The sequence below is a fragment of the Oncorhynchus keta genome, chromosome 22 (assembly GCF_023373465.1).
Source record: "Oncorhynchus keta strain PuntledgeMale-10-30-2019 chromosome 22, Oket_V2, whole genome shotgun sequence".
Classification (NCBI taxonomy): Eukaryota; Metazoa; Chordata; class Actinopteri; order Salmoniformes; family Salmonidae; genus Oncorhynchus; species Oncorhynchus keta.
This window is the reverse complement of record NC_068442.1, coordinates 55,974,061-56,000,410: the sequence shown is the minus strand read 5'-3', so window position 1 is coordinate 56,000,410 and position 26,350 is coordinate 55,974,061. Positions and strand designations below refer to the sequence as shown.

General features: G+C 44.4%; 1 protein-coding gene and 2 long non-coding RNA genes across 6 annotated transcripts; 2 read left to right on the top strand and 1 right to left on the bottom strand.

Moving 5' to 3' along the window:
* Positions 1 to 3,954: 3,954 nt before the first annotated feature.
* On the top strand, positions 3,955 to 4,561 carry LOC127910770 (uncharacterized). Its single transcript, XR_008076148.1, has 2 exons — positions 3,955 to 4,142; positions 4,209 to 4,561. It is a non-coding gene; the product is annotated as an uncharacterized LOC127910770 (long non-coding RNA).
* Positions 4,436 to 25,974, bottom strand: LOC118382540 (cyclic nucleotide-gated channel cone photoreceptor subunit alpha-like). 3 transcript variants are annotated; one of them, XM_052475678.1, is made up of 9 exons: positions 25,750 to 25,974; positions 17,706 to 17,864; positions 16,403 to 16,519; positions 11,916 to 12,089; positions 10,278 to 10,337; positions 8,092 to 8,277; positions 7,484 to 7,585; positions 7,284 to 7,390; positions 4,436 to 6,965 (listed from the first exon to the last, which is right to left on the bottom strand). In XM_052475678.1, exons 2-9 carry the CDS (start codon positions 17,810 to 17,812, stop codon positions 5,584 to 5,586), a joined length of 2,235 nt encoding a protein of 744 aa, XP_052331638.1. In that variant the 5' UTR covers positions 17,813 to 17,864; positions 25,750 to 25,974; the 3' UTR covers positions 4,436 to 5,583. The 3 variants fall into 3 exon arrangements, with proteins under 3 accessions (XP_052331638.1, XP_052331639.1, XP_052331640.1); XM_052475679.1 differs by lacking the exon at positions 10,278 to 10,337; XM_052475680.1 differs by lacking the exon at positions 10,278 to 10,337 and having other exon boundaries at positions 11,916 to 12,044.
* On the top strand, positions 13,894 to 16,118 carry LOC127910772 (uncharacterized). 2 transcript variants are annotated; one of them, XR_008076153.1, is made up of 5 exons: positions 13,894 to 14,354; positions 14,769 to 14,809; positions 15,261 to 15,383; positions 15,712 to 15,834; positions 15,958 to 16,118. It is a non-coding gene; the product is annotated as an uncharacterized LOC127910772 (long non-coding RNA). The 2 variants fall into 2 exon arrangements; XR_008076151.1 differs by lacking the exons at positions 13,894 to 14,354; positions 15,712 to 15,834 and having other exon boundaries at positions 14,643 to 14,891; positions 15,302 to 15,383; positions 15,876 to 16,118.
* Positions 25,975 to 26,350: the final 376 nt, after the last annotated feature.

Below are 26,350 nucleotides of genomic sequence, written 5' to 3'. Positions count from 1 at the left end.
CGGGTGGGGGGTGCTCCCTACCCAACCGTGGACCCCTTGCTACCCCGTAATGGCATTTTCTTTTTAAACGTTTAAAAAATGTGCTCCTGGTAACCCGTTCCAATCACCAGGTGCACGGCTGTGCATTTGCAATATGTTTCACTGTGCATTTACCATCACGAATTTGACATGCTCAAAAATTCTGCAGAAATGCAAAATTGACTGGCCTGATGAACCCCGGGATGGCCGGGCAGTGATAGTGGTTCCTCTCCATCGCTTGTTAGGGTTGATTTCAGAATGTCACTTTGGTGATGGGGATCCTTAATAAATTCAAATGTGTGACTGAAGTCTGTAAGCCACCGGAGAAGAAACTGTTCAAGGTCAGAGTTCAAATCCCATGATGCTCCTCTTCCGGCCCGAGATAACCTTATCATCTCCGGTGGCTGTCATCTAAGCAGTAGCTTTACATGGTGTCACAGACCTGCCTGCTTAAGGCTCAGAACACAAAGGTCAAAGGTCAGGAATTAACAGTGACCCATTAAGCCATGCAGAGACTTTCTCCATCAGCATGCCAGCTTTCCATGCCAAATTTGCCCACATTCAGTGCTGTATGGGCCTGCCAGACAAAAATGCATCCAGTTACACGTTTTTTTGATGTTGTGACTATTGTAATCGACTCTAAGGCAAGTGGGCTCAGACACTGAAAACGTTTTTCCAGGCAAAGGTTCCTCTGGATTGTATATATACAGTTCTTGTGATTATTTTAGGGGATGTGACAAATGTAAAAATGTCCTTAAGGTTTAACCAGACTGTTTTCTCTCTCATTTAATCATTCGTAATAAAATCCTAGGATAACGTGAATTCAAAATTCAGATACGATTGCCTATGACCACTAGGGGGAAATTCATTTCAATGTACCGTTGTCTCGACCACCTACCAACTAGATGGCGCTCACCTTACTGCTGTCCCCGACCCACTCAGCAACAATGGTATTAATGCCGACTTCAATCAATCAAATTTAATTTATATAGCCCTTCGTACATCAGCTGATATCTCAAAGTGCTGTACAGAAACCCAGCCTAAAACCCCAAACAGCAAGCAATGCAGGTGTAGAAGCAGGCCAAAACCTAGGAAGAAACCTAGAGAGGAACCAGGCTATGTGGGGTGGCCAGATTTGTGTTCTCTGTTGTGTTCCTTTCCTCCGTGTTCTCAGTGGTCAGTACTTCTCATCAAGGTGTCAAGGTCGTTGCAGTGATTTATGACAGCGTGTCTGTTGTTAACGCGCTTTCTACTTGCAGAGCAATCATTGTACAATTTCTCCATCTGGGCCATCAGTCTTGTAGTCTGGTTCTAGATATAGAAAACCCTTTTGCAATTGTTAGCAGAGTTGAAAACTGTTGTGCTAATTAAAGAATCAATAAAAATGGTATTCTTTAGACTAGTTGAGTATCTGGAGCATCAGCATCTGTGGTTTTGATTACAGGCTCAAAATGGCCAGAAACTAAGACCTTTCTTCTGAGACTCGAATAGACTGACGAGTTTCAGAAGAAAGTTATCTGTTTCTGGCCATTTTGAGCCTGTAATCGAATCCACAAATGCTGATGCTCGACTTCAGACGAGTCCCGTGGGGCTTATTGTGATCTTGACTCTGTACCGTAACAACCTGTATATAGCCTCCACATTGACTCTGTACCGGTACCCCCTGTATATAGCCTCCACATTGACTCTCTACCGTAATACCCTGTATATAGCCTCCACATGGACTCTGTACCGTAACACCCTGTATATAGCCTCCACAATGACTCTGTACCGGTACCCCCTGTATAAAGCCTCCACAATGACTCTGTACCGGTACCCCCTGTATATAGCCTCCACATGGACTCTGTACCGTAACACCCTGTATATAGCCTCCACAATGACTCTGTACCGGTACCCCCTGTATAAAGCCTCCACAATGACTCTGTACCAGTACCCCCTGTATATAGCCTCCACAATGACTCTGTACCGGTACCCCCCTGTATATAGCCTCCACAATGACTCTGTACCAGTACCCCCTGTATATAGCCTCCACAATGACTCTGTACCGGTACCCCCTGTATAAAGCCTCCACAATGACTCTGTACCGGTACCCCTGTATATAGCCTCCACATGGACTCTGTTCCGGTACCCCCTGTATAAAGCCTCCACATTGACTCTGTTATTTTACTGCTCTGTAATTATTTTTTATTGTTTACTTATCTATTTTTTAGATGGACTATAGATGGGCTATAGATGGACTATTGGTGGGCTATAGATGGGCTATAGATGAGCTATTGATGGGCTATAGATGGGCTATAGGTGGACTATAGGTGGGCTATAGATGGGCTATAGATGGGCTATACATGGGCTATAGATGGACTATTGGTGGGCTATAGATGGACTATTGGTGGGCTATTGATGGGCTATAGATGGTCTACTGGTGGGCTATAGATGGGCTATAGATGGACTATTGGTGGGCTATAGATGGGCTATAGATGGACTATTGGTGGGCTATAGATGGACTATTGGTGGGCTATAGATGGGCTATAGATGAGCTATTGATGGGCTATAGATGGACTATTGGTGGGCTATAGATGGGCTATAGATGGGCTATTGATGGGCTATAGATGAGCTATTGATGGGCTATAGATGGACTATTGATGGGCTATAGATGGACTATTGGTGGGCTATAGATGGACTATTGGTGGGCTATATATAGATGGGCTATTGGTGGGCTATAGATGGTCTACTGGTGGGCTATAGATGGTCTACTGGTGGGCTATAGATGGTCTACTGGTGGGCTATTGGTGGGCTATAGATGGTCTATTGGTGTGCTATAGATGGTCTACTGGTGGGCTATAGATGGTCTACTGGTGGGCTATTGGTGGGCTATAGATGGTCTATTGGTGTGCTATAGATGGTCTACTGGTGGGCTATTGGTGGGCTATAGATGGTCTATTGGTGTGCTATAGATGGTCTACTGGTGGGCTATTGGTGGGCTGTAGATGGTCTATTGGTGGGCTATAGATGGTCTATTGGTGGGCTATAGATGGTCTACTGGTGGGCTATTGGTGGGCTGTAGATGGTCTATTGGTGGGCTATAGGTGGTCTATTGGTGGGCTATAGATGGTCTATTGGTGGGCTATAGATGGTCTATTGGTGGGCTATAGATGGTCTATTGGTGGGCTATAGATGGGCTATTGGTGGGCTATTGGTGGTCTACTGGTGGGCTATTGGTGGGCTATATGGTCTATTGGTGGGCTATTGGTGGGCTATAGATGGTCTATTGGTGGGCTATAGATGGTCTATTGGTGGGCTATAGATGGGCTATTGGTGGGCTATAGATGGTCTATTGGTGGGCTATAGATGGTCTATTGGTGGGCTATAGATGGTCTACTGGTGGGCTATTGGTGGGCTATAGATGGTCTATTGGTGGGCTATAGATGGTCTACTGGTGGGCTATTGGTGGTCTATTGGTGGGCTATAGATGGTCTATTGGTGGGCTATAGATGGTCTATTGGTGGTCTATTGGTGGGCTATTGATGGTCTATTGGTGGGCTATTGGTGGGCTATAGATGGTCTATTGGTGGTCTATTGGTGGGCTATAGATGGTCTACTGGTGGGCTATTGGTGGGCTATAGATGGTCTATTGGTGGGCTATAGATGGTCTACTGGTGGGCTATAGATGGTCTATTGGTGGGCTATTGGTGGGCTATAGATGGTCTATTGGTGGGCTATAGATGGTCTATTGGTGGGCTTGGTGGGCTATAGATGGTCTACTGGTGGGCTATAGATGGTCTATTGGTGGGCTATAGATGGTCTACTGGTGGGCTATTGGTGGGCTATAGATGGTCTATTGGTGGGCTATTGGTGGGCTATAGATGGTCTATTGGTGGGCTATAGATGGTCTATTGGTGGGCTATAGATGGTCTATTGGTGGGCTATTGGTGGGCTATAGATGGTCTATTGGTGGTCTATTGGTGGGCTATTGATGGTCTATTGGTGGGCTATAGATGGTCTATTGGTGGTCTATTGGTTGGCTATAGATGGTCTACTGGTGGGCTATTGGTGGGCTATAGATGGTCTATTGGTGGGCTATAGATGGTCTACTGGTGGGCTATAGATGGTCTATTGGTGGGCTATAGGTGGTCTATTGGTGGGCTATAGATGGTCTATTGGTGGGCTATAGGTGGTCTATTGGTGGGCTATAGATGGTCTATTGGTGGGCTATAGGTGGTCTATTGGTGGGCTATAGGTGGTCTATTGGTGGGCTATAGGTGGTCTATTGGTGGGCTATAGGTGGTCTATTGGTGGGCTATTGTTTGACTATTTGTAGACAGACTACAATATGAGCCAAAGCTAGAGGATATATAATATAAGTGATGAACTATGTACAGGAACATTTGTCGGTCACTATAAAGACATAGAACACACACAATAACATTTGGTATTTATTATTAATTTAATCTTTAGGTTGGAATTGAACACTTGCTAATACATACCATTGCACATTTCATGTTTATATTGTAGATCACGGCAGATCAAATACAAGTTTTTGATGACAGTCTGGTCTTGTGATTTGTGCATATTTGAGGAACACTAATGTTTTGGTCAAGTTTACATAACTTCAGATTTACAATTTAAGTTATCAAATGAGAATAATAACCTCCGTTGTAAAATACACCGTTGTGGACTGTAGTCGCCATAGAAATAGAATCAATTAGAATATGTTTCATGCATGCCACATTCATACACATTGCCAGATGATCAATAATACTAAATTATAATATTCTCTGTGAAGCACTTCATTCAACTAGACTCATAACATTTGAAAAATAAAGAATATATTTCCAAAACCACTGAAGGCTTTTATTTATTTATTATGAAATGTCCTGTACAAAGAGTTTGTCTCTTTACCAGGGTTGGGGTCGATTCCATTTCAATTCAGAAAGTAAACCAAATTACGATTACACTTCAAAATTTTACTCATTGTAAAGCATTGAAGAGTATTGAAATTGGAATAGAAATGTGGGTGTACAATCCTCGGAATGGACTGGAATTGAATCGACCCGGCTCTCTTACTGCCCCAACGAGTGTCTGGAAACCAGTTCCATGCCACGATTCTGATTTTGGAGATGCACAAGTCTGTAACTTCTCAGTCACTGCATATGGAAAGTTGTATCCAATGCACTGGATATGAACATATTGACATTTGACACATATTTAGAGGTGCATTTTTACTCAATAAGAAGGTACATAATACGCGGTTGATAATGTACATATGATGTATAAATACGAACAGTCAAAAAAAGTATCAAACTATCTACCGTTTTTATGTATTGTTTTTTGAAAACCAAAAAGAACATCTCTGTGTTAACTGTAAGTGGCTCACACACACTGGCAACACATCCCACACAGAGCTAACGGAGGAATGCCACGTTTTGTACGCCTTCACCTCTACCACCTCCGACGCACCTTCCCTATTGAAACACGTTGAGTTGGCTTCGTCCTTTTACTCTGCATTGCTCAGTGTGAAAGGTTCCTAAAGTCTCTGGGTAAATACATTGTGTCGAGTGCCTATTTGGTCTACTTGTCGGCCACCACCTCAGATATATCCTCGGGCCGGACCGACTTGACTGTTGACTCCATGTCGGTGATCCTCTGTTTAATCTTGCTCTGGCCGGATGTGAACTCAGCCATGATCTTGGCCAACTTGGACGTCATGATTTCCATATTACTCTCCAGCCTGAGGATCTTCTCCTCCATGTCCTTGGGATCGGCACCTGCATTAGCGATTTCCTCATCGATCATGTTGTCCTTCATCAGCGTAGCCTTTCCCTTCTCTTCCAGGATCTTCTTGGCTTCGGGATACTCGGTGAGAGCCTCCATGAGATCATCTTTCGACAGAGCGAAGAGGTCAGAGTAACCCACGCTCCTGATGTTGGCCGTTCTCCTGTTGCCAGCCTTGGAACCCTTGATGCCCAGGATACTGATATCTCCAAAGTACGCTCCGTCGCTGAGCACACACCACTGTGTCACCCCGTCTTCCGCAACCACAGCTAGCTTCCCTTCCTTAATGATGTACATCTCTCTGCCGATGTCTCCCTTCTTACAGATGTAATCTCCTGGGGAGAACACCTGAGGCTGCAGCTTCATCACCAACTCAATAAGCAGCCCAGCCTCGCATTCCTGGAAGATTTTCACTTTCTTCAGGGTATCCAGATGGACGTCGATGGCGATCTCGGCCTTCAGCTTGTCCGGCAGGTTCTTCAGCACCTCCTTCTCATCGCAGGTCTTCTTCTCCGTCCAGAGGTAGTCAAACCACTTGATGACCCTGGCCTCCAGATCCTTGGAGACCTTACGGAACTGCATGTATTGCTTGATGGAGTCGATCTTAGCCTGGAAGTCTGCACGGTTTTTATTCATGTTGGAGATCATGGCGCCGACATTACCGACAATGGTGGCGAAAATCAGCACGCCGATGAGAAAGTCGGCGACCACGAAGAGGTACTCAAAGTCCCTGACGGGGGGCGGGGTTTCTCCGATGGTGGTCAGGGTCAGGGTCGACCAATAGAGACAGTAGATGTACTTCCTGGAAAGGCGGCCATGCTCAGGGTGACTGATGTTTGGGTACACCCAGGTGTCGGACCCGAACCCGATGGTCTTGGAGATGGCGAAGAAGATGCAGGCGTTCCAGTGGATGATGATCAGGATGTAAAGTACCAGGTTGCTGATTCTGAAAACATTGGGGAAGCTGGTTCTGGTTTCTGTGCGGTCAAAGTACTCAAAGAGGCGGTTCATCTTTGCAAGCCGGTTCAGTCTGAGCTCGGGGTTGTTGATGCCCACTTTCAGAAAAAGCAGGTCTGTGGGTATCATTGAAATTATGTCCCATTTGAACTGTTCCGTTTGTCTGTATTTGTCTAGAAGCTTTTGTTTGTCTTTCACAAGCAGCCCCTGTTCCAAATAACCTTTTAACATAATGAAGAGAAAATGTCATTAGTGAAAATCAAAAATAAATCAAATAATCACAAACAAATGTTAATGAATTTTGACTTCATGGAAGTGTCTACTGCCTCTCTTGCTTGACAAATCACAAATGATCAAAGACACCCCTACTAGCGTTGGTTCAAATCCACACCGGTCTTCCCACCCCAGCCCCACCGGTCTTCCCACCCCAGCCCCACCGGTCTTCCCACCCCAGCCGCACCGGTCTTCACACTACATTCCCTCTAACTGTCTCCCTGCTCATCCCGGTCTATCATGTGTTTTTAGAAGAAGAACCTCACCTGTTCTAGACCTGACGAATGTGTCTGCGTAGTAGACGAAGTCTGAGGTGTAGTCCAGGACAATCCACAGCATTGTGTATGTGTTCTGGAGTTCGTTAAAACATGCCCTGTTGGACGGCATTTTTTTTTTAAATACAACAACAAAAACCGGATATATTCCCTTTGTAAGATAAAATGAAGTGAACTGTATGAGAACAAACCTGGTCACTAGCATCATCAGGTTGTAGAAACATGGTGCTGCGATGATGGTGAGCCATGTGTAGTATTTGTCTGCTGATGGGTCCATGATCCAAATCTCTTTCCTGAAACATGACCGCACAGTTTTCAATCAAATCAAATGTATTTATATAGCCCTTCTTACATCAGCTGATATCTCAAAGTGCTGTACAGATACCCAGCCTAAACCCCCAAACAGCAGGCAATGCAGATGTAGAAACATGGGTGGCTAGAAAAAACTCCCTAGAAAGGCCAGAACCTAGGGAAGAAACCTTGAGAGGAACCAGGCTATGAGGGGTGGCCTCAATCACAAAGGGGTTGAGTGACAAGATTGACCACCATCTTGTCATATACAATACATTACAACGTAACAACAGTTCTGACATTGTAGAATCAATGGCCACCATGTTCAATGTTCACAATGTTGGTAAAACAAAGGCTACCCTTCTCTCCTGTGTGTGTTCTTACCGACACCCAAGTAGTGTTACTCTCCCACCAATCCATGTTTTATGTTAGTGTAGCAATGCTGCCAGATGTGCCTTATCCTTCACATCTTGGGGCAGACGACCAATCAGACTACAGTCATACTTACGGAGGCTCCTCCTTCTTCTTCTCCTCCTTCTTAGGCTCCTCCTTCTTAGGCTCCTCCTTCTTAGGCTCCTCCTCTTTCTTCTCCTCTTTCTCGTCCTCTTTTTTATCTTCTTTCTCCTCCTCTTTCTTCTCATCTTCCTGTTTTTTTTCCTCTTTCTTTATTTCGTCCTTCTTGTCATCTTTTTTGCTATGGATAATGGATGTTTATTTTTCATGATGTTGTTAAGGATTAAGATGATCTATAAGTGACTTTCTAGGGTATTTATGGCAGACTATTGACAGACTATTGGTGGACTAATTGACATACTATTGGTGGACTATCATAGTACAATATGAGCCAACGCTAGTGGAAAGGTCGTTACTTGCCTAGGGGGCATTGATACTCTACAGCAGGGTTCCCCAAAAGGCGGCCCGTGGGCCGAATCTAATTTTATTTGCCTCCCCAAGTTTTCTGAACAATTTTTATTTAATTTAATCATTTTTGTTGTTGGACATGAAACAATGTAAAATCACTAGGAAATCAGCTCAAAGTTATTTTAATTTAGAACATCTGTTTCCAAGTAGTCCCACGCATAAATAAAGCCATATGTGACCGTATCCCAATGTAATCAAGGTAGGAGATTATTCTGTTATCGTCAAATACTATATCTGATTGGGATTCTTGTGGTCAATTTGCAGTGTATTAAATATTTATTTATTTATAACTATGTTCTGGTCCCCCCGAGTATCGGCCTATGCCTGAATGTAATTGTGGACCCCTGCTCTACAGAAACAGTAACAGGTCATTCATATCCAGAGGAAACAGTCCCATAGGGTTGCAGGGGGCAGTATGTGAAAGTGCAGGTTATATGACAGCCCTGTAGGTGGCAGCACCACTCCTATTGATGTTCACCATACAGTTCACTTCTCATGAGACAAACTTCAATTTTACATTGACATAAATATAAAATGGTATAGTTCACTGAATGTTGAATAAGGAGTAGAAGTTTATACTTAATTTTACTTTTGTATCTTTTTGAAATACAATATGAAACAGTGGCCTAACCAGTATAATCAAGATCAGGACTTTCAACAATGCATTCTAAAGAAAACTACTATATGCGTAATCCATTAAAAGCTATTTAATAATGATCCCAAATGGGACCTCTCAAACAATGATAGTGTCTTTTCATTCTATAGCTGCAACTAAAATCCAACTGGAGCAACTGCTATTGACATGCTTATCTGTGTCTATAGAACTATTATGTCTATACAACTATTTTGTCTATAAAACTATTATGTCTATAAAACTATGTCTATAGAACTATTATGTCTATGGAACTATTATGTCTGTAGAACTATTATGTCTATAGAACTATATGTCTATAGAACTATTATGTCTATAGAACTATTATGTCTATACAACTATTTTGTCTATAAAACTATTATGTCTATAAAACTATGTCTATAGAACTATTATGTCTATGGAACTATTATGTCTGTAGAACTATTATGTCTATAGAACTATATGTCTATAGAACTATTATGTCTGTAGAACTATTATGTCTATAGAACTATTGTCTGTAAAACTATTATGTCTATAGAACTATTATGTCTGTAGAACTATTATGTCTATAGAACTATATGTCTATAGAACTATTATGTCTATAGAACTATATGTCTATAGAACTATTATGTCTATAAAACTATTATGTCTATAGAACTAGTATGTCTATAAAACTATGTCTATAGAACTATATGTCTATAGAACTATTACACTACCAGAGATAGATACACCTATAGTATCTTTGCAAAACTCAGGATTTAAACTGATCATGCCGAACTACAGGGAAAATGTCTACCACGGACGAACACAATCGACAGAGGCTCTTACTGTCTATGGTCATACATGCTTATATGACTATACAACTACTGGTGTACAACTACACTATATACATACCAGGATTTACAGTGTACCAATAGGTTAAGACCTCTGACAGTTCCAGTGTCCTCTATAAACTAGTATCGAGGGCTACTTTCTACTTCCTCTCTAAAGAGCTACTTTCTACTTCCTGTCTAAAGAGCTACTTTCTACTTCCTGTCTAAAGAGCTACTTTCTACTTCCTCTCTAAAGAGCTACTTTCTACTTCCTGTCTAAAGAGCTACTTTCTACTTCCTGTCTAAAGAGCTACGTCTAGCTCCACTTACTCATCTGTGTTGTTGCAGTTGTTCATATTGTACATAGCCAGCGGCCATTGACTGACTTGGCTTGAGAGGGAAAGACAGGGACAGATTGGCAGGGTTAGTTAAATAATGAGTCAAATTGAGCTTTGTTTATTTCAAATTGAGCATAATGTATTCAAATTGAGCATAATGTATTCAAATTGAGCATACTGTATTCAAATTGAGCATACTGTATTCAAATTGAGCATAATGTATTCAAATTGAGCATAATGTATTCAAATTGAGCATACTGTATTCAAATTGAGCATAATGTATTCAAATTGAGCATAATGTATTCAAATTGAGCATAATGTATTCAGATTGAGCATAATGTATTCAAATTGAGCTTCATTTATTTCAAACTGAGCATAATTTAATTGTAGTTTTCTCTGCGGATGTATTAGAATGCTTCTGAGTCATCTTAAGTTTAGATGTTAAATCACAGGTCTATTCAAGTCATCTTAAGTTAAGATATTAAATCACAGGTCTATTCAAGTCATCTTAAGATGTTAAATCACAGGTCTATTCAAGTCATCTTAAGTTAAGATGTTAAATCACAGGTCTATTCAAGTCATCTTAAGTTAAGATGTTAAATCACAGGTCTATTCAAGTCATCTTAAGATGTTAAATCACAGGTCTATTCAAGTCATCTTAAGATGTTAAATCACAGGTCTATTCAAGTCATCTTAAGTTAAGATATTAAATCACAGGTCTATTCAAGTCATCTTAAGATGTTAAATCACAGGTCTATTCAAGTCATCTTAAGTTAAGATGTTAAATCACAGGTCTATTCAAGTCATCTTAAGTTAAGATGTTAAATCACAGGTCTATTCAAGTCATCTTAAGATGTTAAATCACAGGTCTATTCAAGTCATCTTAAGATGTTAAATCACAGGTCTATTCAAGTCATCTTAAGTTAAGATGTTAAATCACAGGTCTATTCAAGTCATCTTAAGTTAAGATGTTAAATCACAGGTCTATTCAAGTCATCTTAAGTTAAGATGTTAAATCACAGGTCTATTCAAGTCATCTTAAGATATTAAATCACAGGTCTATTCAAGTCATCTTAAGATGTTAAATCACAGGTCTATTCAAGTCATCTTAAGATGTTAAATCACAGGTCTATTCAAGTCATCTTAAGTTAAGATGTTAAATCACAGGTCTATTCAAGTCATCTTAAGTTAAGATGTTAAATCACAGGTCTATTCAAGTCATCTTAAGTTAAGATATTAAATCACAGGTCTATTCAAGTCATCTTAAGTTAAGATGTTAAATCACAGGTCTATTCAAGTCATCTTAAGTTAAGATGTTAAATCACAGGTCTATTAAAGGATATTCCAAGTTAGAGATTTTCAGTTCGTTTTCATAGAACCTTTTCCTTATACAGGTTTAGGATCAGAAAATCTCTTTTGAGAGAAGAGAGACCTGTTCAATCTGTTTTTAGGGTTCACTCATCAAGACAGCTTTTTTTCGTTGAGTATAAAGCTGCTATATTCTGGTAACAGGTTTCCCAGAAATCCCAGGTTGGGTTGGAAGATTCTCGGAATGAGGACAAAAGAAGTGAAACCTCCACTAAATAAAAATCTGCAGAATTTTGCAAATCCTAGTTGACCCCAGACTTACTTCCTCTTGCGGACTCTGTCGGGGTATCCCAGTGACTGTGCGTTGCTCTCTCTGCCGGAGGCCTCTTTGAGCTCAGGGGTCCTGAAGCGCTCCAGGAAGGAGTCCGGTCTCTCCACCTCGCGGTGCATTCTGGGAGAGGCCCAGGTCCGCAGCATGAACAGGAAGTGAGAGAGTCTAGACAATCAGGTAAAACGACAACATAACACACTCTGTGTCTACGCTGCCGCTGGCTACGTCCCAAATGGCTCCCTATGAATGATTGGGTGAGATTCATTAAACATTAAACTAGTAGATAGTAATAGTGCTGACGTCATCCACGAATTCCTCTAGAAAACGATGGCTCATGTGAAGCCAGAAGTATTTCAATATGAAAGGCGCTATAATGCTGAATGGGGCTGAATTGCATATGAAAATCACAAAGGATCATGGTGAATGTGGCTGTAACTAGCAAAGGATCATGGTAAATGTGGCTGTAACTAGCAAAGGATCATGGTAAATGTGGCTGTAACTAGCAAAGGATCATGGTAAATGTGGCTGTAACTAGCAAAGGATCATGGTAAATGTGGCTGTAACTAGCAAAGGATCATGGTAAATGTGGCTGTAAATAGCAAAGGATCATGGTAAATGTGGCTGTAAATAGCAAAGGATCATGGTAAATGTGGCTGTAAATAGCAAAGGATCATGGTAAATGTGGCTGTAACTAGCAAAGGATCATGGTAAATGTGGCTGTAACTAGTAAAGGATCATGGTAAATGTGGCTGTAACTAGCAAAGGATCATGGTAAATGTGGCTGTAACTAGCAAAGGATCATGGTAAATGTGGCTGTAACTAGCAAAGGATCATGGTAAATGTGGCTGTAACTAGCAAAGGATCATGGTAAATGTGGCTGTAACTAGCAAAGGATCATGGTAAATGTGGCTGTAACTAGCAAAGGATCATGGTAAATGTGGCTGTAAATAGCAAAGGATCATGGTAAATGTGGCTGTAACTTGCAAAGGATCATGGCTAAATGTGAGCTGTAACAGGCCTGGATCATGGTAAATGTGTCAGCAAAGATCATGGTAAATGTGGCTGTAACTAGCAAATGGTAAATGTGGCTGTAAATAGCAATGGATCATGGTGAATGTGGCATTAAATATCTCCATTGGTAAATGTGGCTGTAACTAGCAAAGGATCATGGTAAATGTGGCTGTAACTAGCAAAGGATCATGGTAAATGTGGCTGTAAAAGCAAAGGGTCATAAATGTTTGTAAATAGCAAAGGGTCATGGTAAATGTGGCTGTAAATAGCAAAGGATCATGGTAAATGTGGCTGTAAATAGCAAAGGATCATGGTAAATGTGGCTGTAAATAGCAAAGGATCATGGTAAATGCTGTAAATAGCAATAGGATCATAAATAGGGCTGTAAATAGCAAACCGCTATGGTAAATGCTGGCTGCAACTAGCAGACCAGGGTCATTAAATGTGGCTGTAACTAGCAAAGGGTCATGCTAAATGTCAACTAGCAACCAGGGTCATCTAAATGGGCTGTAACTAGCAAAGGATCATGGTAAATGTGGCTGTAAATAGCAAAGGATCATGGTAAATGGGCTGTAAATAGCAAAGGATCATGGTAAATGTGGCTATAAATCAATAGATCAGAAATGGGCTGTAAATAGCAAAGGATCATGGTAAATGTGGCTGTAAATAGCAAAGGATCAGGGTTTGTGGCTGTAACTAGCAAAGGGTCATGCTAAATTCAACTAGCAACCAGGGTCATTAAATGTGGCTGTAACTAGCAAAGGATCATGGTAAATTGGCTGTAAATAGCAAAGGGTCATGGTAAATGTGGCTGTAACTAGCAAAGGGTCATGGTAAATGTGGCTGTAAATAGCAAAGGGTCATTAAATGTGGCTGTAACTAGCAAAGGGTCATGGTGAATGTGGCTGTAAATAGCAAAGGATCATGGTAAATGTGGCTGTAAATAGCAAAGGGTCATGGTAAATGTGGCTGTAAATAGCAAAGGGTCATGGTAAATGTGGCTGTAAATAGCAAAGGATCATGGTAAATGTGGCTGTAAATAGCAAAGGATCATGGTCGGTGTAGTCGTTTTCATCCTGGCTGAGTGAGTCTAACAGGCCTGTGATTGGTCTGTGTCAGCAGATGGTCCTGTGTGACGACAAATGTAGTAGTCAGAATGGATCACTATTTCATTAAATATCTCCATTGGTCAAGAATTCACCGTGGGGATCGAACTTGATCATAATAAACCAAATTTAGAGCCCAAAACGGGGGTCTAAATGTTTGGGTTTGGCCGTTTTGGCGATCGTAATTAACATATGCTTTCTAGGGCAGACCAGGGCTTTTGGCACCGCTAGGTTGCTATGCAATAGCATACCAGGGCTTTTGACACCGCTAGGTTGCTATGCAATAGCAGACCAGGGCTTTTGGCACCGCTAGGTTGCTATTCAAAAGCAGACCAGGGCTCTTGGCACCCACCGCTAGGTTGCTATGCAATAGCAGACCAGGGCTTTTGGCACCGCTAGGTTGCTATTCAATAGCAGACCAGGGCTTTTGGCACCGCTAGGTTGCTATTCAATAGCAGACCAGGGCTCTTGGCACCGCTAGGTTGCTATTCAATAGCAGACCAGGGCTTTTGTCACCGCTAGGTTGCTATTCAATATCAGACCAGGGCTTTTGGCACCGCTAGGTTGCTATTCAATAGCAGACCAGGGCTTTTGTCACCGCTAGGTTGCTATTCAATAGCAGACCAGGGCTCTTGGCACCGCTAGGTTGCTATTCAATAGCAGACCAGGGCTTTTGGCACCGCTCGGTTGCTATTCAATAGCAGACCAGGGCTTTTGGCACCGCTAGGTTGCTATGCAATAGCAGACCAGGGCTTTTGGCACCGCTAGGTTGCTATGCAATAGCAGACCAGGGCTTTTGGCACCGCTAGGTTGCTATTCAATAGCAGACCAGGGCTCTTGGCACCGCTAGGTTGCTATTCAATAGCAGACCAGGGCTTTTGGCACCGCTAGGTTGCTATTCAATAGCAGACCAGGGCTTTTGGCACCGCTAGGTTGCTATGCAATAGCAGACCAGGGCTTTTGGCACCGCTAGGTTGCTATGCAATAGCAGACCAGGGCTTTTGGCACCGCTAGGTTGCTATTCAATAGCAGACCAGGGCTCTTGGCACAGCTAGGTTGCTATTCAATAGCAGACCAGGGCTTTTGGCACCGCTAGGTTGCTATTCAATAGCAGACCAGGGCTTTTGGCACCGCTAGGTTGCTATTCAATAGCAGACCAGGGCTCTTGGCACCGCTAGGTTGCTATTCAATAGCAGACCAGGGCTTTTGGCACCGCTAGGTTGCTATTCAATAGCAGACCAGGGCTCTTGGCACCGCTAGGTTGCTATTCAATAGCAGACCAGGGCTTTTGTCACCGCTAGGTTGCTATTCAATAGCAGACCAGGGCTTTTGTCACCGCTAGGTTGCTATTCAATAGCAGACCAGGGCTTTTGGCACCGCTAGGTTGCTATTCAATAGCAGACCAGGGCTTTTGGCACCGCTAGGTTGCTATTCAATAGCAGACCAGGGCTTTTGGCACCGCTAGGTTGCTATTCAATAGCAGACCAGGGCTCTTGGCACCGCTAGGTTGCTATTCAATAGCAGACCAGGGCTCTTGGCACCGCTAGGTTGCTATTCAATAGCAGACCAGGGCTTTTGTCACCGCTAGGTTGCTATTCAATAGCAGACCAGGGCTCTTGGCACCGCTAGGTTGCTATTCAATAGCAGACCAGGGCTTTTGGCACCGCTAGGTTGCTATTCAATAGCAGACCAGGGCTCTTGGCACCGCTAGGTTGCTATTCAATAGCAGACCAGGGCTTTTGGCACCGCTAGGTTGCTATTCAATAGCAGACCAGGGCTCTTGGCACCGCTAGGTTGCTATTCAATAGCAGACCAGGGCTTTTGGCACCGCTAGGTTGCTATTCAATAGCAGACCAGGGCTCTTGGCACCGCTAGGTTGCTATTCAATAGCAGACCAGGGCTTTTGGCACCACTAGGTTGCTATTCAATAGCAGACCAGGGCTTTTGTCACCGCTAGGTTGCTATTCAATAGCAGACCAGGGCTTTTGTCACCGCTAGGTTGCTATTCAATAGCAGACCAGGGCTTTTGGCACCGCTAGGTTGCTATTCAATAGCAGACCAGGGCTTTTGGCACCACTAGGTTGCTATGCAATAGCAGACCAGGGCTTTTGGCACCACTAGGTTGCTATGCAATAGCAGACCAGGGCTTTTGGCACCACTAGGTTGCTATTCAATAGCAGACCAGGGCTTTTGGCACCGCTAGGTTGCTATTCAATAGCATACCAGGGCTTTTGGCACCACTAGGTTGCTATTCAATAGCAGACCAGGGCTTTTGGTACCGCTAGGTTGCTAAGCAGTAGCAGACCAGCAGGGCTCATGACCACACTAGTGAGATGGTGCGACACTGCGAGGTGGGGATACCTGGCCAGGGCTCCTGACCCTGTGAAGGAATCTCTGTGAGACTCTGGGTGTCTGATGGTTAACACGGAGGCAGAACCCTGAATCTCTGACGAGGTGTCCTCACACTCTGAGTTGGACCTTAAAGAAATAGGAGATGGAGAGTGGGTCGTTAGGGAGAGAACATGACAGCAGTGACATACAGTATGTGTCCTGTTGCCCAGAGGACACAACAGTAGTACACTATATAGGGAATGGTGTGCCATTTGGGATTGCTACTGTAGGGAAGAGTGGGGGGTAAGTTGAACCAAAAAGGGTAAGTTGAGCCACCCTTGTTTCTAAGACACCATAACACAAAATGTATAATTTGACCAAACGTGTAGGACGAGGTCATCATTTTCAAGAAGAAACCACATGGGGGAAAAAAACGGATTAGACCTCTAGTATGGGTGAATAAGTCAAAATGTATGTATTGTGTTAGAGATTTCATTATGCTTTTCTCTAAACCAAAGTAGAAACTTTTTAAATGTGTTCTATACATCATTTGGGGTCTCTATCAGCTTTAATATGGGGTCTTAAACCTAGCATGAAATAGCATTACTGTAGCTGTGTGGGCTGATATAGTCTGATATATGTTTGCTTTGAGGAAAATCCTCCCCTACGCTCTCCCCTACGCCCTCCCCTACGCTCTCCCCTAGGCTCTCCCCTACGCCCTCCCCTACACTCTCCCCTACACTCTCCCCTACACCCTCCCCTACGCCCTCCCCTACGCCCTCCCCTACTACGCTCTCCCCTACATTCTGCCCTACGCCCTCCCCTACCTCTCCCCTACGCTCTCCCCTCCCCTACATTCTCCCCTACATTCTGCCCTAAACCCTCCCCTACGCCCTACGCCCTCCCCTACCCCTACACCCTCACCTACACTCTCCCCCCCTACATTCTCCCCTACATTCCCCTGCCCCCTCACACCCTCCCCTCTCCCCTACACTCTCCCCTACACCCTCCCCTACACTCTCCCCTACACCCTCCCCTACACTCTCCCCTACACTCTCCCCTACACGTACAGTACACTGTCGACATGTCTCAATCCACAAGGTAGACAGCAGGCAGCTGTTTTTGGATCGAGACACAGCCTAAATGTTCATGCACCACATACTGAATTCATGGAGCTCAACCTAAACCTTTTGATTGGGTACGTCCAAAATGGCACCCTATTCCCAGAATCCTTTGGAACCTTGATCAAAAGTAGAGAACTATATAGGGACTAGTGTGCCATTTTGGAGGCAGAAGCTCATTGGCTCTCAAGCGTTCTGTAGCGACCTCTGACCTTGGGGTTCCGTTCTCAATGGAGTCCAGATTGTCATTTGGCGTGCAGAGAGATGGCCGTTGCCGGGTCGTTGCCGGGTAGGACTGGTCTGTGCAGATCTTTGCCATGCTGACTCCTAAGGTTCTGCTGGCCAGGGGCCTCCAGCCATCCAACAAGACACTGTAGAGGTCAAGGGGTCATAGACCACAATCAATCAATTACATGTATTTTCTGAAGCCCTTATAATATCAGCAGTTGTCCCAAAGTGCTTTACAGACACCCAGCCTAAAACCACAAAGAGCTTTACAGATACCCAGCCTAAAACCACAAAGACCAAACAGATACCCAGCCTAAAACCACAAAGAGCTTTACAGATACCCAGCCTAAAACCACAAAGAGCTTTACAGATACCCAGCCTAAAACCACAAAGAGCTTTACAGATACCCAGCCTAAAACCACAAAGAGCTTTACAGATACCCAGCCTAAAACCACAGAGCTTTACAGATACCCAGCCTAAAACCACAAAGAGCTTTACAGATACCCAGCCTAAAACCACAAAGAGCTTTACAGATACCCAGCCTAAAACCACAAAGAGCTTTACAGATACCCAGCCTAAAACCACAAAGAGCAAGCAGAAGCACAGCGGCTAGGAAAAACACCCTAGAAGGCAGGAACCTAGGAAGAAACCTAGAGAGGAACCAGACTCTGAAGAGTAGCCAGTCCTTTTCTAGCTGTGCCGGGTGGAGATTATCAGAGGTCAGCCAATCAGCCAATCAATGATCAGTTCACATGTGAAACCTGCTCGGACATCACAAAACGCGTACCCTGCATGTTGAAAGTAACTGGGCGTGTGGACAGCTTTAAATAGGTCCAGCCTAAAACCATTCAAAATCTTTCAATGTTCCTTTCTTTACATTTCACATTACAGTAGTCATTTAGCAGACGCTCAAGAGCAATTTACAGTTGAATCTGGGGTTTTTTTCTCGTAAAATCCCCATGAAACATTTAGAAAAGTAAGACTACAGTATGTCTGACTATAACTGCTAGTCGTAATGTAATCACCACCTGGTACGTCTTAATTCCATTAAGATTCTCCATCATGAGATTGAATCAGATGCCAGGCTGTCGATGTGATAAACAGCAGTGAGATTGGAGATGACAGATTAGAGGAGGCTCAGTATCTGTCCCATGTGGTACACTCTTACCTTCATAGTTATAGCGCATTACTTATGACCAGAGCCCAGCCAATCAGCCAATCAGGATCAGTTCACATGGGAAACCTGCTCGGACATCCCACAGGAGTCTACCCACATGTTGAAAGTAACTGGGCTACCCACAGGACTCTAAATAGGTCTTCCCAAATCTGTGTTTGGTTCCATTCATTCTCATCAATCTTTCCATGTTCCCACAGGACATTTCACATTACAGTAGTCATTTAGCCACAGGACTCTACCCATAGGACTTTACAGGACTCTGGGTTTTTTTTCTAAAATCCCACAGGACATTTACCCAAGACTCTACCCACAGGACTCTGACCCACAGGACTCTACCCACAGGACTCTTAATTCCATTACAGGACTCTACCAACAGGACTCTACTCACAGGGGAACCCATAGGACTCTCCCATGTGGTAGGACTCTACCCACAGTTATAGCCACAGGACTCAGAGCCCAGCAGGGAAACCCACAGGACTCTACCCACAGGACTCTACCCACAGGACTCTACCCATAGGGAAACCCACAGGACTCTACCCACAGGACTCTACCCACAGGACTCTACCCACAGGACTCTACCCACAGGACTCTACCACAGGGGAACCCACAGGACTCTACCATAGGGAAACCCATAGGACTCTACCCACAGGACTCTACCCATAGGGTAACCTATAGGACTCTACCAACAGAACTCTACCCATAGGGAAACCCACAGGACTCTACCCACAGGACTCTACCCACAGGACTCTACCCACAGGACTCTACCCACAGGACTCTACCCACAGGACTCTACCCACAGGGAAACCCACAGGACTCTACCCACAGGACTCTACCCACAGGACTCTACCCACAGGACTCTACCCATAGGGAAACCCACAGGACTCTACCCACAGGACTCTACCCACAGGACTCTACCCACAGGACTCTACCCACAGGACTCTACCCACAGGACTCTACTCACAGGGGAACCCATAGGACTCTACCATAGGGAAACCCATAGGACTCTACCCACAGAACTCTACCCATAGGGAAACACATAGGACTCTACCAACAGGACTCTACCCATAGGGAAACACATAGGACTCTACCAACAGGACTCTACCCATAGGACTCTACCCACAGGACTCTACCCATAGGACACGACCCACAGGATTCTACCCATAGGGAAACACATAGGACTCTACCAACAGAACTCTACCCATAGGGAAACCCATAGGACTCTACCCACAGGACTCTAACCATAGGACACTACCCACAGGACTCTACCCATAGGGAAACCCATAGGACTCTACCCATAGGACACTACCCACAGGACTCTACCCACAGGACTCTACCCACAGGACTCTACCCACAGGACTCTACCCATAGGGCTCTAACCACCGGACTCTACCATAGGGAAACCCATAGGGCTCTACCCACAGGACTCTACCCACAGGGCTTCTACCCATAGGACTCTACCCACGGGACTCTACCCACAGGGTTTCTACCCACAGGACACTACCCACAGGGTTTCTACCCATAGGACTCTACCCACAGGACTCTACCCACAGGGTTTCTACCCATAGGACTCTACCCACAGGGTTTTTACCCACAGGGTTTCTACCCACAGGGGTTCTACCCACAGGGGTTCTACCCACAGGGTTTCTACCCACAGGACTCTACCCACAGGACTCTACCCACAGGGCTTCTACCCACAGGGCTTCTACCCACAGGGCTTCTACCCACAGGGCTTCTACCCACAGGACTCTACCCACAGGGTTTCTACCCATAGGACTCTACCCACAGGGTTTCTACCCACAGGGTTTCTACCCACAGGGGTTCTTCTACCCACAGGGCTTCTACCCACAGGGCTTCTACCCACAGGACTCTACCCACAGGGTTTCTACCCATAGGACTCTACCCACAGGGTTTCTACCCACAGGGTTTCTACCCATAGGACTCTACCCACAGGGTGTCTACCCACAGGGTTTCTACCCACGGGACTCTCGTCAAAAGTAGTGCAGTTGAAAAGGAACAGGATGTCATTTGGGAAGCACACCTGTTGTCATGACGATGGTTATTCTGGCTGACTGAAAAACCATTTTCAAAGTGACAACCAAGGCAGGCCATCTGAGAGGGGAGCAGGACTTCAGGAGGCTCCTAAAAATACATCCTGATTAAGTCTTAAACACTAAACAGGATCAGTGCCCTGGCCCTCTGAAAGATCACCTGCCACAGATTTAAAAGAACCATGCCCTATAGGCTATAGGTAGGCCCTGTAGCTGGGCCCTGTAGCTAGGTCCTGCAGCTAGGCCCTGTAGCTGGGCCCTGTAGCTAGGCCCTGTGGCTAGGCCCTGTGGCTAGGCCCTGCAGCTAGGCTCTGTGGCTAGGTCCTGCAGCTAGGCTCTGTAGCTAGGCCCTGTAGCTAGGCCCTGTAGCTAAGCCCTGTGGCTAGACCCTGTAGCTAGGCCCTGTAGCTAGGCCCTGTGGCTAGGCCCTGCGGCTAGGCCCTGCAGCTAGGCTCTGTGGCTAGGTCCTGCAGCTAGGCCCTGTGGCTAGACCCTATAGCTTGGCTCTGTAGCTAGGCCCTGTAGCTAGGCCCTGTGTTTCATCAGGTCTACAGGTCCATAAAAATATAACCTTTCTAGTTCTGTGGTCACGTATCGACTATGTGAAGGACCTAATTTTAAGGACATGTAGTATGGGTGAATAAGACATTTTACAGAATCACCCTGAAAGACCTCTAGTATGAGTGAATAAGATATTTTACAGAATCACCCTGAAAGACCTCTAGTATGAGTGAATAAGATATTTTACAGAATCACCCTGAAAGACCTCTAGTATGAGTGAATAAGATATTTCACAGAATCACCCTGAAAGACCTCTAGTATGGGTGAATAAGATATTTTAAGATGTTTTATTGTTAAAGGTGATTTTCAAGGAACAGTTCATTAGGCATTGGCTTCTGGGAAGAGATTAGCGTACTTAGCCTGTCCTTGCAAAGGACACTTTGTAATGTATCCAAAATGCACTAGTTGAGGCTGAGATTTTCTGAGCTTGCCCAGCCTGATCTAAATACAGCCATTCTGACTGGTACTACTGGTGCTGTTCAATGTTGAGAATACACCACACTGATGGTTTCATGATACAGCCATTCTGACTGGTACTACTGGTGCTGTTCAATGTTGAGAATACACCACACTGATGGTTTCATGATACCGCCATTGAACTGCACAACAACTGCATCATTCTGCTCTTATTAAAAGCTTTAAGGTAGCTGAATGGAGAACCATGGATCAAAAGTAGCTGAATGGAGAACCATGGATCAAATGTAACTGAATGGAGGAGAACCTTGGATCAGAGGTAACTAAATGGAGAACCTTGGATCAAAGGTAGCTGAATGGAGAACCTTGGATCAAAGGTAGCTGAATGGAGAACCATGGATCAAATGTAACTGAATGGAGAACCTTGGATCAGAGGTAACTGAATGGAGAACCTTGGATCAAAGGTAACTGAATGGAGAACCTTGGATCAAAGGTAGCTGAATGGAGAACCTTGGATCAAAGGTAGCTGAATGGAGAACCATGGATCAAATGTAACTGAATGGAGAACCTTGGATCAAAGGTAGCTGAATGGAGATTTAGATGCAAGGTAGCTGAATTCCATGGATCAAATGTAACTGAATGGAGAACCTTGGATCAAGGTAGCTGAATGGAGAACCTTGGATCAAATGACTTAAATGTAGAACCTGGATCAAATGTAACTGAAATGGAGAACCATGGATCAAATGTAACTGAATGGAGAACCTTGGATCAAAGGTAGCTGAATGGAGAACCATGGATCAAATGTAACTGAATGGAGAACCTTGGATCAAAGGTAGCTGAATGGAGAACCTTGGATCAAAGGTAGCTGAATGGAGAACCATGGATCAAATGTAACTGAATGGAGAACCTTGGATCAAAGGTAGCTGAATGGAGAACCATGGATCAAATGTAACTGAATGGAGAACCATGGATTAAATGTAGCTGAATGGAGAACCATGGATCAAAGGTAATTGAATGGAGAACCATGGATCAAAGGTAACTGAATGGAGAACCTTGAATTAAAATAAAGTGACAGGCCTTATAAAGTAAAACAACATTAAAAGAAAAGAGAACACTGATTTACATTAATCAGGGCCTAGCTACAGGGCCGAGCTACAGGGCCTAGCTACAGGGCCTAGCCACAGGGCCTAGCCACAGGGCCTAGCCACAGGGCCTAGCCACAGGGCCTAGCTACAGGGCCTAGCTACAGGGCCTAGCTACAGGGCCTAGCTACAGGGCCTAGCTACAGGGCCTAGCTACAGGGCCTAGCCACAGGGCCTAGCCACAGGGCCTAGCTACAGGGCCTAGCTACAGGGCCTAGCTACAGGGCCTAGCCACAGGGCCTAGCCACAGGGCCTAGCCACAGGGCCTAGCTACAGGGCCTAGCCACAGGGCCTAGCCACAGGGCCTAGCCACAGGGCCTAGCCACAGGGCCTAGCTACAGGGCCTAGCCACAGGGCCTAGCCACAGGGCCTAGCCACAGGGCCTAGCCACAGGGCCTAGCTACAGGGCCTAGCCACAGGGCCTAGCCACAGGGCCTAGCCACAGGGCCTAGCTACAGGGCCTAGCTACAGGGCCTAGCCACAGGGCCTAGCTACAGGGCCTAGCCACAGGGCCTAGCCACAGGGCCTAGCTACAGGGCCTAGCTACAGGGCCTAGCCACAGGGCCTAGCCACAGGGCCTAGCCACAGGGCCTAGCTACAGGGCCTAGCTACAGGGCCTAGCCACAGGGCCTAGCTACAGGGTCATTAATCAGTCAAATTGTGAATATCCAAGTCCCTGAATAGAAAGTGATCAACTGTTCATTAATACGGGAAAAAGGTTTAATGTTGACATTATAATTCATGTTTTTTTAATTTTATGACCTGTGGTGTGGACAGAGAGTCAGAGACCACTGGCCTGTGGTGTAGACAGAAAGTCAGAGACCACTGACCTGTGGTGTAGACAGAGTCAGAGACTACTGACCTGTGGTGTGGACAGAGAGTCAGAGATGACTGACCTGTGGTGTAGACAGAGAGTCAGAGACCACTGACCTGTGGTGTAGACAGAGAGTCAGAGACCACTGACCTGTGGTGTAGACAGAGTCAGAGACTACTGACCTGTGGTGTAGACAGAGTCAGAGACTACTGACCTGTGGTGTAGACAGAGTCAGAGACTACTGACCTGTGGTGTAGACAGGGTCATTAATCAGTCAAACTACTGACCTGAGAGTCAGAGACTCCCTGTGGTGTAAGTCCCTGAATAGAAAGAGTGATCAACTGTTCAGAGTAATACTGGTGGTGTAAAAAGGTTTAATGTTGACATTATAATTCAGAGTTTTTTGTAATTCAGAGACTACTGACCTGTGGTGTGGACAGAGAGTCAGAGACCACAGACCTGGTGTAGACAGAGAGTCAGAGACCACTGTGTGGTGTAGACAGAGAGTCAGAGACCACTGACCTGTGGTGTAGACAGAGAGTCAGAGACCACTGACCTGTGGTGTAGACAGAGAGTCAGGGAAATAAACACAATGGTCTCTTCTTTTACATGTTTTACTATCTACACCACAGGTCAGTGGTCTCTGACTCTCTGTCTGCACTCAGTGGTCTCTGACTCTCTGTCTACACCACAGGTCAGTGGTCTCTGACTCTCTGTCTACACCACAGGTCAGTGGTCTCTGACTCTCTGTCCACACCACAGGTCAGTGGTCTCTGACCTGTGGTGTAGATAGTAAAACATGTAAAAGAAGAGACCATTGTATTTATTTCCCTTTTCATTTCACCCGAAAGAATGTCCTCTTTTCAAGTAAATCGCCAGAAAGTTCATTCAAATCAAAGTGCTGTAAAATGTAAAATATTCCCAATTATTGATAGCAATCAATGGGAGCCTATGCTAATAATAGCATGGTTATGAATAGGCTATAGGTTGGTTTTGACCTCCCGTGGCTAATATTTGATGCCATGTTTATTGATTGACTATAATCTGTACAGTGACTAAGAGAGCTAAGAGAGTTTTGATTGTCTTTCTCATTTCTTAACGTTTTTTTTTTTTTAAGTCATTCAACTTTTGAATGTAAACGTCACTGAAATAACTTTCTGTTTTAAAGTGAAAGTCAAAAAAGTCCCGAAAATCAAATGCTATGACAAAAATATCTAGTCCAACATGGTTATGTCTGTACATGGGATATAGTATAGGTGGGTCTTAATTCATTTACTGAGATCAACATTTCTGTTGACCTCAAGTGACACTGTCTTTGCATGTTTATCGGGGCCATGGGTATTTACCATTTACATTCAGAAACGTAAACCCATTTCCAAATTCACATTTTCCTCATTGAAAAACTTTGGAGAGAAATTGAATGCCAGTTAACTTCCAGTCAAATATAATTGACCACACTCCTGATGTTGATTCATTTCGTGATGGAGTGATCTGATCTGTGGTGTGAAGACCACTGCTGTTAACACGTGTACCTACAGATTAGTGGTAGATAATACCATGGCTTTAAAGCTCTGCTCAAGCAGATCCCCAGTTAGGTAAACTACATGCGCATATAGCAGTACCATCGATCTTAAACATTTCAGCATCTTCACACAGCCTGTAACATAATTACAGTCCATTAAGTAGCTCTATGGTAGGCAATTAACGTTGTTTGTTTAACTTAAACTGACAAAACATGTAGCCTATGATGTGGTGCTCTCTTTAGACAATAACCTGGTAGTCGTTTGTCAAACACTAATAGGTATATAGTTACAGACGTTCACACAGCATCTAGACTATCCTGTGTCTTCGGCTAAAGCAACAGTAGCTCACCTGAATGTAGCCTGGTCCTCTCCTCACGCTGTGTTGCACATCATTCCTCACAAATTGACATTGAATAATTCCATTTTTCAGAAATAATTGTAATCCTAAATCGTTTGGTCGTTAGTTGTTGTCCTGTGAGGAAAAAAAATCATAATCCCAATTGTAATCCAAATAGTAGAGAATATAGTGAGTGACTTTCAGAACAGCCTTTCTGTGGTACATTCACCATCACCGACAGCGCGCTAATAGGAGATCACTGAGCTGTCTGGTAGGGCGGAGCCTCTCGGTGCTCCAAGTCATCAATATTCAACAGGCAAACAATCTGGCTTTTAAAAATCAAATCAAATCAAATGTATTTATAAAGCCCTTCTGACATCAGCTGATATATCAAAGTGCTGTACAGAAACCCAGCCTAAAACCCCAAACAGCAAGCAATGCAGGTGTAGAAGCACGGTGGCTAGGAAAAACTCCCTAGAAAGACCAGAACCTAGGAAGAAACCTAGAGAGGAACCAGGCTATGAGGGGTGGCCAGTCCTCTTCTGGCTGTGCCAGGTGGAGATTATAACAGAACATGGCCAAGATGTTCAAATGTTCATAAATGACCAGCATG